The 24,725-nt window shown below is 38.3% G+C and overlaps 1 protein-coding gene across 1 annotated transcript in view; it reads left to right on the top strand.

Moving 5' to 3' along the window:
• LOC114066560 (catenin alpha-3-like) overlaps positions 1-24,725 on the top strand; it is a 173,674-nt gene that overhangs the window by 35,864 nt on the left and 113,085 nt on the right. Inside the window, exon 3 of the mRNA XM_027901339.1 lies at positions 23,063-23,263. Within this exon, the coding sequence (XP_027757140.1) occupies positions 23,063-23,263 (201 nt within the window). The remainder of the gene's footprint in view (positions 1-23,062; positions 23,264-24,725) is intronic.

Below are 24,725 nucleotides of genomic sequence, written 5' to 3'. Positions count from 1 at the left end.
TATTAAGATGAGTTATTCTGGGTCACTTTTGGCTGAGTTTCTACTGTGGGCATTTCTAAGGTACAGTGTAACTCCCTTTAATGTCACCACAAAAATGTTGCACTGAGCTAAGTAGCAAGTGGGTTAGTCCCTGTTTTTCTTGAATCCAAACTTTTATGTTTCTGCCCTTAAAACTGAGCTCCCCATGAAAAGATCTCCTTGTGCCGTTTTCCAAACCACTTTTGTGGTTGCCAGAACAGGATGTTTCTATGGACAGTTCTGCCCCACTGTGATAGATGTATTTCTCTGGTGTAGCACTGGGGGAAGGAGAATTCTGTAGCAGATGAAAAAGAGGTAAATTGGGAGCATATTGAAGGTTAGGGATTTTTGTATTCTTGTTGATTTGTCGATTTTTTTGTTCCCCCCCTTTTTGCTAGTAATCAAATGCATGTGGTAATAATGCTGTTCTTACTTTTTGAAGTGTATTAGTCTTTCCTTTTCAGATTCAGCTATCCTTATGAAATTAGATTTTTTGTTTTGCTTTGTGTTCTATTCTTGCTGTTTATTCTTATGTGATACTGTGTTCAAAGGAGAATGAGAAGTACAGAAGAAAAAAAGAATGAAATCAGGTCTTTAAAAGTGGAAAAAATGGTCTGATTGCAAAAAGCTTAAGTGGAGGTCTACTCCTCATAAGGGAGAGCAAGAGTTAATGATTTGTATAGAAAATGTCATTGCAGTTATAAATGATACTGCTGTTCGTAGATTTGTTACACCTTGTAAGAACAGAGAATCAGTCTCAGCCTATTGGTTTTGGATAGTTAATTTATGCAAGGAAGAACATGGGTATTAATCTTTACAACCTGCTGACATTAGGTTTAAAAATTACTGTCATCCATTTATCACGACGATGTGAAGTCTTCAGATTCATAAATTAAAATGTGCTGTTGCATTTGATCCATGAATTTCCAGGAAACTAGTTTTGTTATGCTTGTAATTTCGTTTATGTTGGTAAATCCTAAGTTTTATCCTCAGCTCTGCTCTCATAAACTGACTCTTTAGTGTCTCCCCCCTCACACACTTAGGCTGGAAACACAGTTTCTGATATTGATTCTTCTGTGTTATTTTAATACTCTTTTATTCAAAATTGCCTTAATAAACCTACTGGATGTAGATGGAAAATCTGAAATGTCAGCGTTTCCTTCCTTTATATGGATGTTTTCTGCTCCTAATAATGGTGTGTAATTGCAATGACATGTTAGTTGCAATTTTTAAATATTTTAATGTTATCACATGTGAGAAAACTAATAAGAGAAGACTTGGATCTTTTAGTCCCTGAGTTAACTCAATTCTTACAAGGACTGTATAGGTAAGAAAAGCATCAAAAGTGTGTTTATATATACCAAATTCTGAGGACCTATGATTTTTTTCCTTTCTGTTGTCTACTTGAAGAGCTTGCATGGCGGCAGACCCCTGTGCTGCTTTCCTGTCCTATTCTTAATGTCCTTGACCAAACTGTAATTTTTTCATCTGCTGAGCTTTCTCTCCAACCTCCCCTATGCTGTCTTGAGTTTTGGTCTGTCATATTCCTAACATCACTCTGCTGAATTCCTTATATTAGGAATATATAAGGAATATATATATTATTCCCCTTCTGCCAAAATGGAAGTTCTGTGTTTTCATAAAAACATTTCCCTGTTAATTTCTTTTCTCATCCCTCCTCATTTGTGACTAAATCCCCATCTTGAAATGTATGCAAGTGTATGCAAGTAACAGAGAGCGTTTCCTATTGTGTAGTGACATCTCTGCTCTCTTCCCTTTCACATACCTTCTTAAAATACAATTTGTCTAAAGTAATCTCCTCAACATTTTGAATTGTAATTTTTTGGAAGGTAAGTGTGTAATAGGTCATTAGATGCTGGGATTGTTTTGTCCAGTTTTTTGTCTCTCTACCAGAAATTCTGTTACTTGCCATTTATCTAATGGAGTGATATAGGGAGTGCAATGACTTACATGTCTGCTTCGGGTAAGAGTTTGTGTGACTCCCTGGTGCAGTTTCCACTGCTAAATTGATAATGGTAAATGTGGACGTGGGCAAATCAATCTGTGGTAGAATCTGGAGAATCTGCCATTTGTAGTCCTGCGAGCAGAAAAATACTCTGTAATGTGTACACAGGTGCCCCACAATTCAACTCCTTACAGGAATTGCACTGAAGTGTCTTAAATAGATAAAGTCTTCTGAGACTGCCAAGGAAGAAGTTCTTTGGTGAGACTAAACATCATTCAAGCTAAGTTGAGGAGACAAAAGGGAATAATGCTGTAACTGAAGAGCTGGCATGAATCAGTGACTTCTGGAAAGAGGGAGATGAGCCAGAGCCCACCTTCCTATATTGCTCTTGTTCCAGTGTGATGTGATGTACAGACTTGCAGAGGAGATCCAGAGAAACCTTGCAGGTCTCTCCGACTGAGTGGAGTTGAGAAGATTGTACTCCAAGTGTGGAATGTGCAAGGAATTCCCTAAAAGTCTGAAACCATACAGGCTATAAAATTGTTTCCAGTCTCATAATCCTTCCCTTGAAATGTAAGAATTTGTTAAGTCTTTCAAGCATAATGGTAAACTGTGATACTGCCGTGTTAGAATAGAATTTGCCTTTCAATTAAACCTGTTCCATAAGAAACTCTTTAATTCATGGAAAGCTGCAGAAGGTTGGATGTTACTGTAAAGCTACTGGAGAAAGCAGTTTTTGTGGGTGCCAGTGGTCTTATGGCCATCAACAAAAGCTAAGGGACCAGGGTTTTTTTTCTGCTTTTGTTTGTGGCTTTTATTTGATTTCAGCAAACCTTCCTCAGTTGAACACCAGCAAAAATAAACAGGAAAAAAGAACCTACCCTCTGTATTTTATCCACAGGCCCGGTTCTAAGGAAGTAATTTACTGATAACACAGAGGGTGCAAATATGCAGCTTCACTTCTTTCCCTCACATTTATAGTTTCAGGTGTGGAGCCTCAGCTACTGCTGCAGTTTGTACAGTTGTGAGATTTTCAGTAGCTGATTAGGAAGCAGGGGGTCAGATGGACTTTATTAACATAGGAGATAACATGTACAAAATGACAGAATAGAAGAAGAACAGAATCAAAGACTAAGAGACATTAGAAGAAAAATCTGGCAATTATCTACGGCATCAGGGCAGGACAAACTATTTCCTACAGAAATTTCACTTGAAACTTCTTCAGTGTTTTTGTGATCCAAATCTTTAATTTGGTCTTAACTATTGTACAGCAAAGCTTGAGCAATGCAACACTTCAGTAGTATTAATCTGCTGCAATGAAATATCAAAGAAACTCTGCTTTACAAATCCCTTCTCTCAGCTGTGTCTCTGAAAGAAGAATGCAGTTGATCTGAATCAGAGCAATTAAGAGTAGATTCATGTAAGTGTGTGAATGGGGATGCCGTGCTCTGTGATTTCTGTGTATTACTCAACCAGTTGTTGAATACTTTTGCAAGAGATCCCTGGCAGAAACCCCTTGGGTTGGCTGGATTGCTCAGCAGCTCAGTTTCTGGTTGATAATGTTCTTTTCCAAGCTGCTTTGGGTGTTAAAGGTTAGTTTTGGATTTTTTGCATCCTTTGGAAGAGCTATGTGAGATGAGCTTTTGTGTCTCAACTGTTTCTGTGTACATTGTTGGTGTTTCTTGTAGGCTTTCTGTTAATGTCTGCTTATAACTGATTGTATGAAATTGCAGATTTAAGTTTGGTACAGCTCTTTGTTCTCTTACTCCTCTTGATTCATGGGTACAATTGATGGCACTGACCAGTTCTGTTAATCTTGTGGCAGTTTATCCTTACCAGAACTTAAGTTATGGATTTACAGCCTTTTTATATCAAGCCAATATTTATTATAAGTCATCAGAACAAGACTCTCTTATAGAAAGTAGCTCTTAAATAGGGTTTGGTGTGGTTTTTTGTTTGTTTGGTTTGGTGTTTGTTTTGTTTGTTTTGTTTTGTTTTTGTTATGTTTTTGTTGGTTTTTGTGTGTTTTTTGGTTGTTTTTTTTTTCCCCCAAGTCTGATGAGCATTTATTCTTCAACATACAGCTGAATACATTATTCAGCTTAGACTCCCTTGTTTTTCTTCAGTACTCAGTGGACAGAAATATGCTCATTTTAGAGGTATTTGGGAGAGCGTCAGTGCTTGTTCTGGATGATGCAGTCATTCTTTCCTAAATACAGAAAAATCTTTTTGAGATTAGACCAATATAAACTTTATTAATTCTCCCCTTGATCTTCCAGTCTGATGTATTTCCTTTTGGTAGGTCGTTTTTTTAAAACCTGTAGCAGACCTCTAGCATTATCCAATTTCATACAATAAAGGCAGACCTTTCCTTTATTTCTTCAAAATTAGTTTAAATCAGTCATATTTAAAAAAAAAAAAAAAAAAAAGAGAGAAAATCTACTGTCCTTTTCGTTCCTTTGCCTTTTAACATCCCTAATGCAATTATGTGCAACTGCACTCTCAGTTTTTGTAATATTGTCTGAATGCTACGCATTCTTCCTTTTATTGGTCCTTTAGTAGTTACCCTGCTCTTGAACTGTTGTTCTTTATTGTTCAGTGTCACATTCTGTATCAAGGTATTCTTAAGAAATAATTTGCTTTATGCTGCCTGTCCTTTTGATGTTATCGTATTCATCTATCCAGGTTTGGGTCATGGACTACCCAATGCTGCTTTTTTCCTTTTTATATATATATATATATATATTTATTTATTTATTTTTGAACTTCAGATAACCTGAAACAATAATTTATACTTGCCATTAGAATCACAGGATGGAAACAGGCCAAGATGATAAGGAGTTCTTAATATCTTTGTTAAATTTGAAAGGAGGACAAAACTTTGGGCTTTAGTAGAAAACCCCTTTTTCTTGTATGAAACAAAAGCAGCAAACTTCAAGCTAAAATAACTTAGGATTTAATTTATGAATTACTGAGAGAGAAGGATGCTGAGCACCACAAGTAATTAATAATTCATCATGTTCTCCTCTGTGCTACCAAGAGGTCGTGGTTCTTTTAGAATCATGCTGATGGGCACAGACTTGCACTGAAAATATCATCCAAACTAAAATGGTGTTCCAGCTTCCAGCATTCTGCTCATGGATGGAGGGTGAGAGGGAAGGAGGTGTTCAAACATGGGTTGTTCTTTGTGTTGGGGTCATGTTTTGCTGGAATAACATTGAATGAATTCTTCATTTTAGGTATATATCAGTTATTTTGTAACTGCAGGAATTGCTAAATAATGGAGTTCCATAAGTAAGTTGGTGGTGGGGTAGGTAAACATAGTACCATAAACAAGTCAGTTAATATCAGAGAAAAAACTTGTTAACAGTGGTCATGTCTGATGTGTGTTCATTTGCAAGTTCTTAAATTGCCTTGTGCTTAGTTTTTTTTTGATGTGAACTCTCAGACGTTGATTTTTATTTTTTGTACTGTAATCACTGATGTTATTTTCCCCAGTTTAATTATCAGAAGGTTTGGGTGATTTAAAGAACTGTTGGCTGTACAGTTGGAACCGTTGGTTTGTACAGAGTGACAAATTCTGAGTAGGAGACAACTGGAAGGAGAATGGACATGAGATATGGATAGTTTGTCAGCTCACTGTATATCTCACTCACTTACCAAAACACAGGTTCTAGTTCTTGTGGCATCCCCTGCCCTTCACTGCACTAAATCAGTGTCTGCAGACACTGTATTTTGTGCTTTATTGACAGTACTAGAGTGTGTTACGTGTCACACCAAATATTGTCATCCTCTGCTCACTGGAGCTTGTGCAACTAGTTATTGCAATATACTGATGGCGTCAGTGTTGTTGATTGTGATTCTCATCTTACCAAAAATTTTGAAAATCCACGATCTGTTTATTGAATGCTGATCATCTCTACTAATATTGCACTGGGAATTTTAGTCACGCTCAGAAATTTATTTAATGCCAACTGCTGAAACTCAAGTTAAAAATTCTGGAGGTTATAATCCAGTGTCTTAGCATTTCAAAGTTTAGAAGCCCTTTTATATGGGATTTTTTCTCATTTTATTCCTAAATCTCCTCACTTGTCTAGTACTGTGCATTTCAACTGAAAAATTCCCTTCTTCTCCCACCCTGAAATCTTCTAATTTCTTTCCTTTAAACATTATATTCTAAAACTTACAGAATTTCCTTCCTTCCTCATATTCTCATTAAAACCAAACAAAAAAGCCTTCCTCAGCATGCCAGTACACGTGGGTAAGGCTGTAAAACTTTATTGCTTTGTCTGCTAATTTAGGAGAACCATTTGCAAACACAAACAGTGTATGACATTTCTCCTTTTTTTTTTAAAAATTTTTGTTTGGATGCACTTTATTCTGTTGTGATTCAGTGATTTAGGAATGTGTGTTGGTTTTCATCTTGCTGAACAGCTACACTAAACCTGCATTATGGAAGTGGCCAGTCTAAGGTTATTGCAGTTCAGGTATTCCTACATGCAGAACTTTTTATGCTTTACTAATCACTTGTTTTTTGTCAAAATACATAGTTGTGTTTAAGTCCGATATGAAGTGTTGGATGTAATCTGAGCTAAGCAGATAAGAACTTTATTTCATTGTCTTGGGTGTTTCACCTTTTGACTCTTAGATTTTTGTTTTCCCTTCCTTTTAAAAACTTTGTCAGTGAGCAGCAACTGTTGTGTTAGTTAGCAAGTCCAGGGAGTGAAACTTTTCCTCCATTGCAGAGGGACCACCCACTAGATTTTAAGGAGAGTGATATCTCCTACCTTTATCTCAATTTATACTATTTTATTGTATATTTTTATAATAGTTATTTTTATTTTATGCAGTGGGACTTTACCTATGACTGTTATAGTTGAGTAGATGGGCATTATATGAGCCCAGGACTCAGTTTTGGTGATGTTTCTATTAAGTATGGTTGCTTTTTTATTAATCCCTGAAGGAAAACAAAAATGAGGCTATTTATGGAATACTAGTTTTTAAAACATCAGATCTTCAAAAGCATAAGTCCATTCCATATCAGTGTAATAACTGACTGTCTTCAGCTTGAAGTACTGAGCTATGTGACACAGTAGAATGAAGTCTATAAGGGAGGGTGGCCTGTGGTCATCACCTCTCTACTGCTATATCCAGATTAAGTAGTTGCCTAAGATATCCTTCCTTTGGCAAAGCCAGCAGAGTTGGAACAAGGATGCACTTCTTTCAATGCCACATGAAGGTTTTGTTCAAAAACCTTGTGCAAATTGTCCCTATGTTTGCGTGCCCCTTACCTGTGCAAAGACATCCTGCTTTGCTTTTGTAAGTACACATGTAAGAACGAGTCACAAAAGCTTGGGCTTCTTGATTCTGTTGCTATGGAAAATTCACCTTGTTCCTTGTCCCTGATGGTTTCTGCTGCTGGACAATGTGGGAGGCTTTTAGGGTAGGAGGGTCTGTTCCTAGATGAGTTCTGAGGGTCAGTGGAGCCTCGTAGGTCCTGGGTTTGGTGCCCAGGTCATGGGTAAGCAGTGGAATTTGTTGCCCGGAGCCTCCTTATGTGTTCCTGGGGGAATGTGATTTGGATGTGGATAGCCCTGGGGTTTTCCTGGAGGAAGGGGAAGCCCATGCTCTGGTTCCTGTTGAACAGTTTTTTAAACTGCAATCACACTAGAATGTTTTTCATGTTCTAGAATGCAAGAGAGAGGCAGACATTCCTTTAGAAATGCTTTTAATTTATGGCCCACCACCTTCCCCCCAAAAAAAAACCCAAATCCCAAAAACCGAACATTATGTCTGGGTGGGAGAACATTCAGTTTACTGCTTATAAAGAAAAACACTATAATAATACCCATTTTCATTTTTCTTTTTTGTGGATACTGAAATGCTCTTAGTCAGGACTCTGGGATTAAGAGATCTAAGGTGCTCCCTAGTGCTTGTTTGGAGAGGCAAGATCACCCTTCTTTTTACTTCGTAATGTTGCTACATGTTGTATTGTGTTAAAAAAACAAGACTTGATGAATTGCACCTCACTGTACCATAAGGCATGTAAGTACTTGTAGCATTAAATTTTAGATTGTGGTCAGGCTCATGATTCAAGTCACTTTGGACAGTTGCCGTTATTAAGATGGCAATCTGGAGAGTTGAAGTTACTCAAAGTAAACTGCAAAATGTACTGTAAATACTTGAGCGCAGAGTAAGGGGATGATTCAGATTTCTGTCTTGCTTATCTCTGTTGATATAATTTGTTTTCCATCAATGGTTTAAAGTTCTGATTCAGTTTATTACCACCTTTCCAGTCCATGTAGCATGTTTACAGATGAATAGATCACAAAAATTGCCAATTACAAATTCACCCTTAGCATAGCTATGGAGATTGGGGAAAAAAAACCCAAGATGCTATTCAGAGATTTAGGATTAAAGATAACATTTTCATGCTGGCTTTTTGGCACCTGCAATAGCAAAATACATATCATGCTTTTTGAACAGAATAAACATAAGAATCTAAGTAGACATGTTTGCACTTACTTAGGGTGAAATGGCATTCAAACAGGAAGGTTTCAATATCTTTTATATCAAGTTTGTTCTGCCTGACTGTAATGTGCTTCTGGATAAATATAAATTCACTAAATTTAAAAGGTTCAAGCTCCCTCTTCATGGTTCTCACCTGGAGTGTAATAAAATGGTTTTGAATTTTTCCCTTTTTGACCAAGACTAAAGGCTAGATGTGTGTCACTGAGTATGCAGAGTTTGCTTCTGCTGGAATAGCTTTTAGCAGTTTAATGACCCACCTGGAAGTTCTGTCAGAAACATCATACGATTTTTGCTCTTGCTGGGAACATTCTCTACCTTTCTCTTCTCTTTCTTTTAAACTCTTTGTCATCCATAGCTTTATAATAACCATTATTTCAACCATGTAGAGATGCATCTTGTGAAGAAGTAGGGGTTTTAGTCCTGCTAAACTAATATATAAATGGATATTTTTAGATGGAAGTACGGACAAGAACTACATGCAGCATCTTAGATGTTTCTTCACTGTCAGGTCTTGAGAAATCATAGCATTATATGCCTTTTAGTTATTGCTGAGGTAGTGTGCTTCTAGTGTTTTCTTGACTAACTTCAGAATTATCTATGCTGAACAGTAGTAACTAATTTATAGCTCAGTATGGTATATAGACTGTTTTTTTCACTATATATATTTAGAGTTTATTGACATTGAACTGGTCTGCTTTATTGACTGATCACTTGGTACTATGATACCATCTTCAGTTCTTTGTTGTCAGCTTTGGATACTTGAAATGAGAAAAGACAAAAAAAAATGCCCTCCTTTGTTACTTCAATACTCTCTTTTAATATTATTTTTTGTATTTATTGCATTACACTATTTCAGAGCTGATCCCTGGCTTATGAAGTTGGGAAAACTGTCTGCTTATTTATACCCCTTGTTTTTTGTTTTGTAAGAAGTAACATTGGAAAATGTGTCATCCTATCCCGTGCCATCTCGGAGTTGTCCAGGAAGAGCAGTTGAAAGCCTTTTGGAAATCTAGTCTACAGTTATCAAATGAGTCACTCATCTCACTCTTTGCTGGTGCCTTCAGTCTGTGCTACAGGGCTTTCTACTTGACAGCTATTCAGACTTTCCTTAATTATGTCATATTCCAATGTCTCTGAGTTCTATTTTATATAAAAGTCTATACCAGTTTGCCCAGCAGAAATGGTACGTGCAGGTTGCTGTTTCCACCGATTCCTACCAAATCCCCCAAATTTATTATCATGGTAATCAAATGTTCCTACCCTACTGTCGAACTTGATACATGCTACACAGCACAACTAATAGTTCAACAATTCATTCTCACTTTCCTTTCAAGGAATGTCTTCTTCCTGGAAATTTGTTGGTGCTCATGGTATCCATTTTGGTGTAATTGAAAATCTAGCACTGTCTCCTACCTCCCTTTGGTATCCATATCCTTGCCCCAGAAGATGCACTGATCTAACTGCAAATTGCTCTTGCAGCATTGATGGCTTAGGCTCAAGGGCAAAGATAACGATCTTACACTCCTTACACTAAGGAGCTTGGTAGTGCAGTTCAGCAATGGAGTTGTCATTTTGATGATTTAAAGTTTCCATTCAGAAATTTCATATGGAGTTTGAATCCAAGAAATCTGGTAAAATAACACCCAGAAGCTTTTGGTCTTTTGAGCTGCAAAGGTATTCATTTGTCAACGTCGGGAACAAGCAGAGTTATCACCACAAAGCACTTATTCGAGGGTAACGGTGTAAAACAGGGTAATTTATACAGTCTAACTTCTATGATTACAACATCTTACATACATATTCATATGACTACAACATCTCATCATACATATTGGAGTCTGGGTGGAGCTTGGGACAGAGCTTTTCTTGGCCCTCAATTCTAGGGGTACATCCGCCTTTCTTCATCATTGAGGCTGGGATCTCTGTAGTATTCCTCAGTGTGACCTCTCTAACTTTCCATTGTCTTTACCCCAGTCACTGAAGCTTGGAGAAAGCCTTGGCTTTAGGCCTATTTCTCCTATTCAAATGTCTACCTTGGCTTACTTTGCCTTAATTTATGGCCTACAGACCATTGTATAATGTTTCTAGCCTTCTTCTTAAGATTAGGTCCAAGGAACGGAATGGAACAAATTTTTCTTCAGCAATTTAGGCAGAGCAGGTATGGAGGGGAGAGTTTTCTCAGAAAAAGATACCTTGGTTAATTCTCTTTAGACCCTGTTGTCATTTCAAGTTCCTGCTCACTTCTTACTGATCATCAGTAAGTTGTTGCTGAAACCTACTTAGTGGTGAGATTTGTTTCTCATCACAAGCTTTGCAAACTATTGGCATCTTCTTCAAGAGTTTTGAAGGCTGATGTATTTGCTTGTGACCTGGCTGAGTTGAGATATGTCACACTTTTTGAGTGTGTTCTAAGATGCATGGGTTTGGTGCAGACTGGCATTAGGTTTTTGTGTTTATTCCTTAACAGCGTGGTTGCTAATGGCTTTCCAGCTGCAGCTGTGACAGTAACTTTTAATGATTTTGTGCAGCTTTCAGGAATTGATTTTTTTCCTTGTTGTAATGAGGCCTACTGGAAACATACACAAGTGTTTCAAAAAATAGTATGAAAATAAGCACAACCAAATGGTAAGGGAAGATTTTGGTCAATGCCACTTGGAGTTTAAGGTGACAGTGCTACTGTGGTACAGAATGCCATACTCTCTGTTTCAAGGATAAGATACAAAATGTTTATCTGGCAGAGCAGGCTCAAGTTGTGTAGTAGTTCTGAAACTTCTAAGTATGCTTTTACTACTGGAAGTTGTTCTCCCAGGCTGGCTGTGTGCATCTTGTCAAATCCATGTGTTCTTTAAAAATGGAACTCGAGAAAAAAGACTTACTTATGCACACAAGATGAGCAAAACCTGATTACTGAATGTGAAGTTTTCCTCTAAGGTCCCCTCTTGTGAACTTGATAACAAGCAGTAGGATACTAAGGAGGTTTTCTCGATTATCCAAAGGCAGCCTACCCTTTGGAACCTCCAGCATCTGGAAAGGACATGGGCCTATTAGCATGGTGTGGGAGAAAAAAAAAAAGTGTGAAATAAAAGATAATTGAAATTGTGGGGTACACAAGGTCTGACTTAAGTGTCCAGACTTCTCTTGTCCCTAAGTTTAGCAGATCCTTCCAATTTGATCCCATAAATTTGGTTCATGGTAGTGTAAAAAACCTTAAAACTAAACTCCCCAAAGTTTAACTTCTCCAAAACCCCCAAAGGTCAAAACCAAAACAGCAACACCAGCCCCTCCACCATCAACAGAAATTGTACCAGCTTAGACTTCAGTGGAAAAGCTGGTCTAGTGAAAAGGCAACTTTTCTCTCTGCAAGGAAGAGGTAACTCTTTTCAGCAGTAAACAACACAATTTGCAGATGAGTATCCACCAGGAAAACTGCCAAATTTATCATAGCTTAGAACTCACCATTTTTGTAGCGAGACTTCAGAGTTTCCTACTCCAAATTGTCTCTTGTCAGTTAAATGTTTTCTGTCTGTTAACACTTGCCCTGTCTGGGGGTTGGCTGTTTTGTGAAATAGCATTATTATGTTTTCATCAGATTCTTACTGTAGCAGATATAAAGCTGTTACAAGAGAATAAGTAATGGCCAGTCTTCGCGAACGAAGAACCGGGGAAGGTCTTTACACCTTCCAGCCTGCGCATTGGATTTTTTAGGTGAGACACAGTGTGCGCGGAACTGAGCCCACCCTTTAATTCTGAGGTTCATCTGCCGGGGCCAAGCACGCTTGGACAGTGGCAGCGAGGTCCTCAGGACGTAGATGGATTGCCTTACAGGGCTAATGAGCTCCATCTGCCCAGGGAGTGGCCCCGACCGGGACTTGAATCCGGGTCTCTGCAGTGACAGTGCAGCGCCTTAACCCTCTAGACCACCAGGGGCTCCCGTTTTCACCTGAATAATTATTTAAGAGTGGTAGGTGGCTATTATCTTTTGACAATATCTTATAACCTGAAAGTAGCCACTGTTTTAACATAATAGGGTCTGCTTTGCTGCACACAATATAAAACAGATAATGCAAAAAGTCTCCCAGTTTTACATGACTAATCTAACAAAACTAAATAGTTGACACATTTTCCCCTTAATTTCCCCTCTTTTCCCCCACCTGAGGAAATGAAGTCTTTTGAAGGTGACAAATTGACCACATCTTCCAGCTGATGCAAAAACAGGCATTGAGAGTATTCCCTAGTAATTGCAAACTTCTTTTGATGCTGTTTGGTCCAAACTGGGAAGATTGCCAGCTCTTCATTCTCTACAATCCACCCTAAAATTATGATCCAGGATATCAGCTATGCATTGATTTTTAAGATACATGCTGTGGACTATTTCCCTGTACTTATCTGGCTAGTTATTTCTCTGTTTGAAAGACTTTCATTTCCAATAAGACTCTGTGTAATTCCTGGCCTAAACTAATTCCTTTAGATAATCTGTTACTCAGAAAACATTGCCTTTGCCATTTTAATCTTTGAAGATTTATGATTTATCGAGACCTTTCTGAGTTTTTAAGAGATATTTTCATGAAGTTAGGTAATATTTTAGCTAGATTTGGATTTTGAATGCAGAATTTAGAAAGCACCAATAAATTTTCCATTTCCTAGCCATAGAAGGGCAGAAAACAAATTTACTTATTCCCTGTTTAGGGCCAATTCATATTTCACCTGAGGCAATAAAACTGCAGAGTTCAGTTCTTCTCTTTTGGCAGAGCAAACAATATGGAAAATTGAATCTCAACTTCCACAGCAATAAGAGTACAACTTTTTTTGGTTGGTTGGATTTTTTTTGTTGTTGGGTGTTTTTTTGTTTGTTTGGGGTTTTTTTGTTTGTTTTGTTTTTGTATTTTTTATCTGCTTTAATTAATCAGGTGTGTAAGCAACTCTGCATTCAAAACAGGCAGGCAGCACACAAAACACCAAGCAAAAGCTTGTGGAACATTTTTCATGTGACACAGTCTTCTCATATGCTGAAGGAGAATCCTCTCTTGTAGTTAAGAATTCTCCTGCAGGAATTCAGTTCTAGCAGACTGCTGAAAAGCTAGTGGGAATGAAGAAACAAATGAACAAATTGCCAAGAAAAGTCTCTCCCCTTTTTGTGGTTCATCTACTGGAAAAAAAGAAGCTTCCCAGGATTTTTACTTGAGATTTATCAAGGAGGACGAAAGGGAAAGTGTATCTTGTGTTTTTTTTTGGGGGAGAGAATGTTCTGAGGGGAATAATGAATGCTCTGGTTGTGCATTGCAGTGCAAATGAAGGAGACAGGCCCAGGTTATCCTGTGTATTTTTTGAACTGGCAGCCACATACTAAGTAAAAATGTGACAGGATATTGTAAGGCAAATGATTCTCCATTATCCAGTAGCTAAAGTGAAGAATGAAAAGTAATTATTATATCTAAGATAACTAGCACAAAAGAAAAGTCTAAGTTAAGGCTGACAGTTGGTGCAAACGTTCTGAACGATTTTATGCCAAAATCTGTGAAAGGCCTTGCTGATGCAGCAGAGACGTATTTCAGTAATTTAGGGAACCTTATATGTCAGCCTTAGCCCATGCTCCTTTTGCCCGGCAGTTCTTACTGTTTTTTTCCCCTCTGTATTCACAGAATCATAAAATCATTGTGGTAGGAAGGGACGTGCAGGTCTGGTCCATCCCACTGCTCACAGCTGGGCCTGTATTGCTTTCAGACCAAGAACAACCTCTCTGAGGTTCTTTCTTCTGGTGACTCTATTTATCCTTGCAGTGATTCCCTGCCCCTCCTGCCCCAGTCCTCAACTGTTTCATTTTGACTGTTATCACTTATTTACCGTCCTCACACCTCAGTAGAGAAGTGATAGACCATGGTGAATTAACCTATAAATGCACAGCTAAGGTTATCTGGGAGTGTTCTTCCAGCATGCCGTGCTCATGAAAACTTAAATTCCTATAATTTAAGTAGGGGATGAGGGATGTGTGCAGATTAACTCATGGCTTTTAGGAAGTTCTTGCTGTATTAAGTGTAAATACATTTGAAATGTATTAGCTACTTTTTGGAGCAGTTTAGCAAAGCAGGGTGTATGAAGCAGGCCCGTTCAAGTACTACTGGCTGTGTAAGAGGAAAGGGAGGACTATTCATCAGTCCCCATATTTGTGATCAGATGTAAGAGATCATGGAATAATAGAATGGTCCAAAACTCATCTAGTCTTGGGCAGGGACACCCTTCACTAGACCAGGATGTACATGTACCACGAGAATTCCAGTGTAAGTAACTTCACATTGAAGTATCAGTCTCTCTGCAGTAGCTGAGACACAAAAAGGTCTTCTAGGCCATTGTTGCCTTGTCTAGGCCAAATGGCATTCTGGCCATTGTGATCAGGGGCTAGCATGGGTCACATTAAGTTTGAAGGGGTGTATTCCATTGTACTTCAAGAAGCTGAAGTTGCTGAATTTGTTCGGAAGGCAAATTACACCGTGTTTTGACTATAGCTACTTCGGTGAAGAGAATGCTCTTTTAGGAAAGAATGGTATTAACATATTAATTACCTAGGTTATTAACATTATAATTACCTGGGTTCATAGCTGAGACATGGTTAATCTGAGTAAAAACTGCTATGTGCATTCTGGAAGTTAGCAGCAGTAGAAAAGGGAGAGAGGGCATATTGCAAACCTGATTTGTGGTTACGGTGATTTCCAAGGATTAAGCAAGAATGCTCTGTTTTGTTTCCTTCCTCATTGTCTCCTCTTTCCTGTCCTGCTACCATTTCCCATTCATTATTTTCCCCTTCTGGTCCTTCAAAGTCAGCAGCACATGACAGAGTGTTGGAGGGTGTTACCTGGGTATCAGCTTGGTCTCTGTGCTTCTACAGTGCTCTCTTTCCAAAGCTCTCCAAGCTTGGCTTGTGTAAAGCTTTAGGAAAGGCGAGAAACTGAAATATGAGGAGTGTCTAAGATGATGCTTTCTTCATTTCCCTAAGATCCTAGAATACATCTGGGCCAAATGGGGAAGCTGACAACCCAGGAACCTGTCTGTAGGCTGAATTTTGTGCCCAGGAAGTGGAGGATAAGGATTAAAGCCCAAGCAGTTAACATCTCAAACCAACCAAATTTTATTGTAATCAAGTTAAAATGAATGAGGGAAAGAAATTAAACTCTGGAAAGGATTCATATTGCTGTATGATTCTCACTCATGTGGGGAGAGAAATTTTCTGTAATTTGAAACCTTTAACTGGCTGTTAAACTGATACTTTTAGACTACTACCTCTGCAATTAATAGATGCTCCCTTTAGGAAATATTCTAGTTTTCAGAGTCTTTTTTGGTGGTGAGGTGGCAGAGGGTTTTGGATGTGTTTGGTTTTATTGTGTGGGTTGTTTGTTTGGTTTCTTTTTTCCTTAGCTTTCTTGAGTTTAAATACTAACGTCTTGGAATCATTCATGCATATGTAAATGAAAATGAACCATGAGGAGTGGCTGCCAGCTCAGTCAATACTTTGCTCACCCTAAGGTAAAGTCCAAAAGAAATACTCGCTTCAGTTAGTATTTTCTGGGAACAGAACTAAAGCCAGTGTTTCAGACTACAGGTTGAAGTTTCTCAAAACATAAAGCACTGTGTCTCTTTTCCCTCAAAAGTAATCTACAGGGACATGCACAGATAATGATAGATCCCGAAGAACCTTGCCTAAGGGGGTGCCTTTCTGCTGTTCCCTCTTTTCACTGCCCACAGCCATCTTCTATCCTTATTCTCCCGCTGTCTTCTAGCTTTTGTCTTGCAGCCTCCAGCTCACTGCTTGCGATAGACACCGTATTTCCACGCTGATGTCCTACAATACTGAATATTCTTAGATGGCACTTTTTCCCCAAGTTAGCCTACTGCTTCCTGGAACAGCCTGGCACATTTTGTAGATGTTTTCTTCTATCAGAAGAATCTGTCCTTGCAGCCTAGTGCCCATTAACATGAGTCACTCAGGTGGCTCCTTGTCCGTGCATCTTCCACATTTGATCTCTCTTGGCATCACAATTTCCCTTTCAGAGGGAGATTTTGTAGTTGAACAGCACTGAAAAAGTCTGCCACAAAAGTAATAATATTTTATTTTAGCTAGCACCTGAAAACAACATCACTTGCACCCACTTGTCTGCATCAGTTAATTTCTGGCCTCCACAGGTGATTTGTGCGAGTGTTTCATCATGCCCATAGTGAAGAGAATATTTGTCGGCTTACATCAAGTCCTAAGTTTCCTTTGCTTTTCTTGAGCATTCCTTGAGGTCTTGTTCCATCATTTTCCCAGGAACTGAAGTGAAGCTTTATAACCTAGCCTTCTGGATCTTCCTTGCCTTTTTTTAGATGGACATAACAGTAGACATTTATGCACTTTGTATGTTCTGTGTATAACACATTTGGAAGCATTTTGGAAGCTTTAATGCATTTGAATAAATACCAGATGACTGGGAACCCTGCCCGTCAATACCACTTTTAGTGTGAGACAGAATGGCAGTGTTGTCAGATGGATTAGCAACAAACAATGTTAGAAATTATCATCTAGTTGCTTAGTTTTGGCAGATAAAGTATATTTAGTTAATGCAACTGGAGGAGGAAGGATGTGCATTTTCCTTGTTCTGAGTAATTTTTCTCCACTTTTCTATTAACTTAAAAATTCTTCTCTTGAAATTGCCAGGGACTTTGAACATTAAGTGATTACCAGTGGTTTCATTTTTGAATAGTGACTAAAACACTGTCTTGCTTGTAGAATGTAGATAATATATTAAAAGAGCCACAGGTGCCAAGAAAATCTATTTCCATAAAATTAATCATGGAGACATGGCCTTGAGTATTGTCTGAACTTCAGTATGCAGCAAAAAGGTGGGAATCAAATGTAACTTTTTTTCCTAAATCTGCATACAGAAGGAGTGACAGCAGGGAATCATATCCTAGGACTTACACTTTCCACTTGTTCTCTTAACTCTGGCACTGAAACTTGCTCAATTTAAGTGTGGATATTATTGACAATTATTTGCTGTCAGGCATCTTTTTGGTGTTCATCAAAGCATTATGAGTCTGTGGGAGTGTGTCTTTTGCCATACTTGGAATCCTTTTCTGAGTAGCACATCCAGGGAAAAAGATTCATCTGAAAGGAAGCTGACTTTTTGTACGAAGTTTCTTCATTTCCCATCCTATCATACGAACAGAGGGTAAAAGATAGAAATCATTTTGGTCAGGCTAAACTATCACTGCATACATTTTTAGGTTTAGGGCTTGCAGAAAAGCGTATTTTATTTTTCAGCTTGTCTTTGGGAGATCAAACTGAGTTTTCTATTGCTTCTTCATATACTATATTTTTTAAATTTCTAGTAACTATTTTTCTTTTTTTCATAATGTCTCCATTTCTCCATTTGGTTCACTTTTTTTTTTTTTTTTTTTTTTTTTTTTTTTTTTTTTTTTTTTTTTTTTTTTTTTTTTTTTTTTTTTTTTTTTTTTTTTTTTTTTTTTTTTTTTTTTTTTTTTTTTTTTTTTTTTTTTTTTTTTTTTTTTTTTTTTTTTTTTTTTTTTTTTTTTTTTTTTTTTTTTTTTTTTTTTTTTTTTTTTTNATTATCCATTGGTTAGCTCCACTCAGATATGATTTTGGGCCATTATGACTAACACCAGAATCCCAAAGGAAAATCAGAAGGCACAGTGCACCACTCACGGTAATTGCTGTGGCGACCACGGCAAATTGACAATTTCTTTAAGCATCTATCAATCCACTGTTACAATTAGCTCTTACACTAGACATTGACTCATGACAAAGAGATGGTATATAATCCTAATCTTCCTCTTCTGCTCTGGGAAGTAGGATACTTGGATGAAAATCAGAAGTTGACCTAGTGCATTTTGTGTAGGGGGAAGAAGCATCTGTAAGAAAGATAGAGATTAAAACAACCTCAGCTGGACTGTGATCAGTGCTGATTTCTTTTCTTTTCCATTAGATCTCCTAAGGCAAATGTATAAGTTTGTGCTTTGGGAAAATGAAATTAAGCAAGGTTTTATTGATTGGGAAATACTTCATCTGGGAAGAGCTTCAGAACATTGTGAGAGGCTGCATGTTGGCTGTGGTATTCAGTCTGCTGTGCAGGACTGTATCAGGGATTGTTGATTTTTTTGGTCTGTGTTTGGCCCATCCACATGCGAAAGTTTTGTTCTTTGCCTGCCAAGTTCGCTGATAAACTGGAGCTTCGTCCTTGGAGAGAGAGTTTCTTGTATAAACTGTGTGGTGTTCTGTGATGGGCTCATTGTCTGCAGAGGACATTTGAAGGAGAAACTGAAGAGGAGAGAATGAAGTAAAGCCCCCAGACAAAAATAGATAAGACCCCTTGAGTGAAACACTGCAAGTGCCAGGGGAATCCCAAAGTTCTCCCGCATGTGCTGAAGGGGTGCACTCACATAATGGGGGGAGTGACTGAAGGCCTCTGGCTGGGCGGCGCTGCCACATCAGCCTAGGGAGACGTCACCGCCTAATTGGATAAAAAGCGTGGGTGGCTCATGCTCGGGGCTCTCAAGCTTCACGTGAAGGACAACGTTGCCTTTGTGGGGGTGCCCGCTATCTTGTGAGCCTGCTGACACTCCGAGGATGCAGCCTCTGCTATGGAGAATTCTGGTTATTCTGGGGTCAGTAAGACAACCTCGTAAAACACACCTGCATGAGTGGGGGTTTCACTGAGGGCTTAGTTCACTCCTCTCCTTTCCTGTCTCTTGAGTTCCTGTTTACTTGGCCACTTTTTGTAATAAATACTGGGTTTATTGTTGAGCTCTCAACAGTGTCTTGGTTTTCAACCTCAGCATCTTTCAAACTCACCCTGTTACAAGGACCTGTATGTGGGGACAAGATCTTTTATACTCCTTGTGTGTGGACACTGGCTGTGCATTCTGTCACACTGACAAGAGCTTGGGAGTTTCTGACGTGCTTAGGGCATTTCTCCAGTTCTCAAGTGACCCCTTATATGAGGCCATGTATGGACGTAGCAAGAAAAGAGGTTGCACAGCTTTTCTAGTATAAGATGGATGGACAATATAAAGTTAATGAAATCTGCTTCCATCTTTGTCTTCTTTGAAACTCAGTATCTGAAAGGATAACAACAACATTCTAATTTATGTTCCCTGATACTGTTTTGGGCTTTGATAATAAGAGTCAGTAATGACTTAGAAGTAGTCTTACCAGTCTGGAAGAAAGCTGCTGATTGGAATCTCAGGCCACAAAATACAGGTCTAATTGTATTTCTGTTGAGCATCTGGGCCCATGTTTGCTGTTCCATAAAAGTGTTGTTTGTGGCATGTCTTAGAAGGATTTGGAAATGGGGAGCTTTCCACCATGTGTTCCATTCATACAGTATTCCATTAAACCACATGCAAGTTTTTTTCAAAATTCACTTGAAATTCTTGTCATACAAAATAACCAGTTAACTACGTTTTTCCATTATGGAGATTTTATTTGGTAGATCCCAGAAGAGCCCTGCCTTTCTGTTTACACTAGACTAACCCCTTCAGTTGCTGTCTTTGCTGAACAACAAAGAGCACAGTATTTTTCACGCAAAAGCCCTTCAATTGGAGGCTGTGCTATCCACATCTGTAATCATCTCTGTCAACACTTGGACAACATTAAACCCAATACAATGGTGACCTATGCCACTTCATTTTAGACATAACTGTGGCAGCAGAAGTGGGGTTTTGTTAGTCCTTTCTCCTGCATTCTGAGCACATCAGCCCTCTCTTTCCATCAGTGCTTCAGCCTTGTGCACATTCACAAACTGGTTTGTGTGGAAGCACCCAGGAAGAGATTCCTGGAAAATGAGGGATAGGTTATAACCTGGACAGCACAGGTTAGTGCCTGGAACACCTTGTTATGTGCCCCATTCTTTCCCAGTTAGGTGTGGTGTGTTTGGTGTGAGTGGAATGGAAGGAGTTGTCCTGTTCCCATGTAGTTGTCAGTTCATGAGCACAGTTACCAAATATGCACAAACTGAGTCAACAGTGCTGACAAAGTCACCATTTGTCACAGTTTTGTAAGTAGGAAAGGAACTGGACCAGCTCAGGGTTCTTGCCTAGCCTGTAGATAGTGATAAGAGGGCAGTGGGCAGTGGGCAGTGGCTAAGGGTTAGGTTCACGCCCGCTCACAACCCAAAAAAGAAACACACGAGACGACAAGTGAACACCCAAAAAGCCAAGGCTGATCTGCTTTATTGAAAGAAAATGGTGGGTTTTCTAGGGTCAAGTAGGGAAGGATCTAGAAAGAGGGCGGTGATTGGGAGGAGCATGCAAATCCTCTTACAACAATTGGACTGGTGTATATGAATAAACATGGAGAGGTGTCAACAGGGAGTGAGCCAACAAAGGGAAAACATGATTGGTCAGTACCTCAAGGTAAACTGACCTATGAGACACTGTCTCTATGCCTTGCAGGCAAAGTCCATGAGGGAATAGAAAATGAAGGAGTCAACCTACAAATAGGTTTTAATATTAACATAGCTACCATGAACAGTCCTTAAACATTAGTGTGACCATTAGCAGTGGTGTTCCCAAGGCTAGTTTTCCATTCCTCAAAAGACACTTCTCCTTTTTCTCGATTCTTCCACATCTCAAATGCAGTTTCCATTTCTTCATAATCTGGCTCACCTCCAACAACCATTATTAAACTTCTCCTTTTCTGCCGACCTTGGAGATTGGTGACATGGACATTCTGTGTTCACAGAGGCATTCTGTAATGTATCACTTCCATAAACTGAACTAGAATTCATGCTTTTTGCATAAGGGCAATCCCAAGATACTCATATGAAACCCAGTTAGTAATTTAGGACTACCTAATTGTGTGTTTTATCTGTCTGAGTTACTGTGATTGTCCAATTTATTGTGTAACATAAAATATAATTTAATACTGATGCACCAAATGGCAGTCACGTGAATTTACACGAAACATGTAAGCTCTGAATAATTAGTGGCTTAGTGCAAGGCAAGTATCACAGTGGTATTTCTGAAGATGGAACAAATCTATTGCTTTCACATCATGCATTTCTAATATTCCTTTATGACATTCTCTTGAGAGAAAAAGCAGACTGTAGATCTGTATATGAAAGGAAATTCAATGCCAACACTAATATGGAAGCTTTTAAGAAGTGCTTAAGCTTTAAAGCTCTAAAGAAGCTATATTTTTAAATTATATTTTATGGTATTACCCTTTGTAATGTAAATTAAATTTTATTTTTAAATTATTTTGCCTGAAAAAAAGGAATATGCCCTTTGGTATTTGTCATATAGATGGGAATAGTAACAAAGCACATAACTGCTCCCTCTCTAAGTCTTGACATTACTGCCTTCTAGCTTGATCTGAACCCTAACTCGAGTCTATTTACCCTTTGGGTTTAGGACCAATTTTACTTCAGCTCCTTTATCTCTGTCCTTCCCTCTGTTTTTTGGGGGTTTGTGGTTTTTTTGTTTGGTTGGTTTTTTTTTTTTTTTTGGTTTTGTTTTGTTTTGTTTTGTTTCCTTTCTCCCCATTAAGATATATTTGAGTATCAAAAAATGGTTTGTTAAGCACAAACACAACTTCACTATTGCCATTTTAAAAATGTTGAGGAAAATTGTACATTCAGAAAGGTGGAGGGGCGATAATTTATTTTAGAAGAACTGTGTAATTCTCTTTTGACTGGCACCCTTCTCCATTTGTCTGCCTTTTCATTTCTCACCATGTCTACCCAAGAGTTGCTTCCATCAGTCTCTAAGCAACCATTTTCTCCTGGTGCTTTCCTCTAGAGAAATCTTTGCTCTTTTTTTAATGTTTCAGATTTTCATGGGTGACTTAGAAATGCTAATGTTATTATAGCATATAAACCAAGAATGTATGCAGCAATACAGCAAATATATTACTATAAATAAGAAGAAATATAAATTGTGTGGAAGATATATAAGAAGTATATATTTCGTAATTCATATACAGTATTATATATTGTATATGAATATTGCTGAAATCTAATTATTAATAGTGTTATTTTAACACCATACAAAAAATATGTCTTTTTCTATTCACCTAAGAGTTTGATTTAGCATGGACATCCTAACACGTTGTTGTCAAAAAAGTTAGTTTAGTTTTTGGGGCAAGTGTTTGTCTCTGGAGAGTCATTTCTTTATGGAAACTGTTGTCATGGTGGCTTAAGAGGGTTTCAACAAGAAAGGAGCAGCCTTAACACTTAGAAATTGTCCTTCATTCTGCACATATTCACTTCATATGTAAGGTTTTGTGGTTCTTCTATTGTTGTAACACTTTCTGCCTCACTATATTCTTATTGTTATTGCTTTTAGGAGAGTATTTCAGTACCTTTGAATGCTAGGAATCAATACATTGTTGTGAGAATTTCAAGGAAGCTCTGGGTAGGTTTCCTGCTGAATGTTTTTCACCAGAGCTGTGTTGTCTGATGCATTCCAACAGGGGAATTAAAAAGTGTTGTCAGCTGTGTCTAAACAGTGTCTGACTGTGGGAGAGGTGCCACTCTAAGAGCAGTGTTGTTCTGTTTGCAGAAAGCCACATTCTTGAGGATGTGAACAAATGTATCATTGCCCTGACGGAGCAGGATGCGGATGGCCTGGATCGTGCGGCAGGTGCCATCCGAGGCCGTGCTTCCAGGGTTGCTCACATTGTTTCGGGTGAAATGGACAATTATGAACCCGGAGTTTACACTGAGGGGGTGATGGCCAGTGTTCAGTATCTGACCAAGAATGGTAAGTCTGATATCTGAAGTTTTTACAGTGCTATAACCTTTCCTTTATATGCCATGTTTAAAGTGAATGCTGTGATTTTCTGATGTGCTGCACTCACAATTCACTCTGTGATCTCTACTCTCCTTTCAGCATCCTAGCGAATTACGGTGATGCCATTCAATTCATAACTAATTCTTAGATTTTTTTTTTTTTTAATTACATGGTTTACTTAAACTTATTTAAATTATGGAAGACTTTTACCGGAGTTCTCAATGCAAGTAACAATGTTTGGAGACTTGTAACTAACAAGGTAGCAGATTTCCACTTTGTTGCAGTGGCCTCACCACACCTGCTCTCAGCAGATGAAAGGCAAACTCATATAAAGAGAAGCAGGTGCATAATTTATGTCTACTTCCCCTTTAAAGACTATTGGACAGTGGTCAAATATCTCAAAATATCTTCAGTTCTGCTAAGCAAATCTGAAACTACCTAAAATGGTTAGTAGTCTCCAATTACTTTTTCATAATATTAAAAAAGAGGATATCCTATATTGGAAAATTCCTGTACTGGCCACAGGGGTGTAACTGCATCGTTCCATAGATGGTTCCTGTTAGTTACATAAGTGAATCTTTGGCCTTTCATAGTTTATACTTACTACTACTACTAAAAAGAAATTATCTGTGGAGCTCCCAGGACTTCCATGGTTTCAGTGGTTGGGCAGTTAAACTGCTCTTAAAAAATTTTCTGGCAAGTCTGTACATCCCTGGAATATAGAACTTGGCTTCATGAACTCAGAAATCTAAATCCTAGCTCTGTCAGTCTAAACAAATGTCTAGTACCTTACATTTGACTAAAATTTGTTTTATTTTACTTCCACAAAAGACAGAAATGTTGTTTGAGCTCTTTCTTAATAAGTTCAAATATGTCTGGGGCAGAACTGTCTTCATGGGAACAAGAGTAAAGTGACATTGCAGGGAAGGGGCTAAAGAAACAGAACAGTGAGAAGAGTTTGAAACAGACTTGCCTGGTTTGATCTTATTTGCTGATATTTTGATGAGAAAATCTGAACATTTTCATCCTTACATTAATTTTTCATGACTTCTGGAAGTGCTCTGACAACTACCAAGGGAAGCAATATAAGAAAGTATAGTTTAGATTATCTTGTAAAAGCTGAGCCCATCTTTCTTGAAACCAATAGTGTTTAAAGACATTAGGAGCAGACACTGAGTTCTGTTCTGTTGCCTTGCTTCAACAGTAATATATGTAGTGTACCTAAACCTGTCTGTCTATTTAAGACAGGGAGACATAAAATTGGTTTTGGTTGCAATGCTTGCCTGTGTCAAGGGACATCAAGCATGTGGCATCTCAAATGACTTTGCAGTCAAACCAAAGAATCCACTGCTTTATGTTATTCAATAGGAGCAGAAAAAACAAACATGTACCTTTCATTTTCACCTGTATTTATACGATCTGGAATGAACAG

The sequence above is a fragment of the Empidonax traillii genome, unplaced genomic scaffold, assembly GCF_003031625.1.
Source record: "Empidonax traillii isolate 1590-97213 ecotype Southwest subspecies unplaced genomic scaffold, ASM303162v1 scaffold774:size298837, whole genome shotgun sequence".
Lineage (NCBI taxonomy): Eukaryota > Metazoa > Chordata > Aves > Passeriformes > Tyrannidae > Empidonax > Empidonax traillii.
Note: the sequence above shows the minus strand (reverse complement) of the source record. Positions and strands in the feature narration are given on the sequence as shown.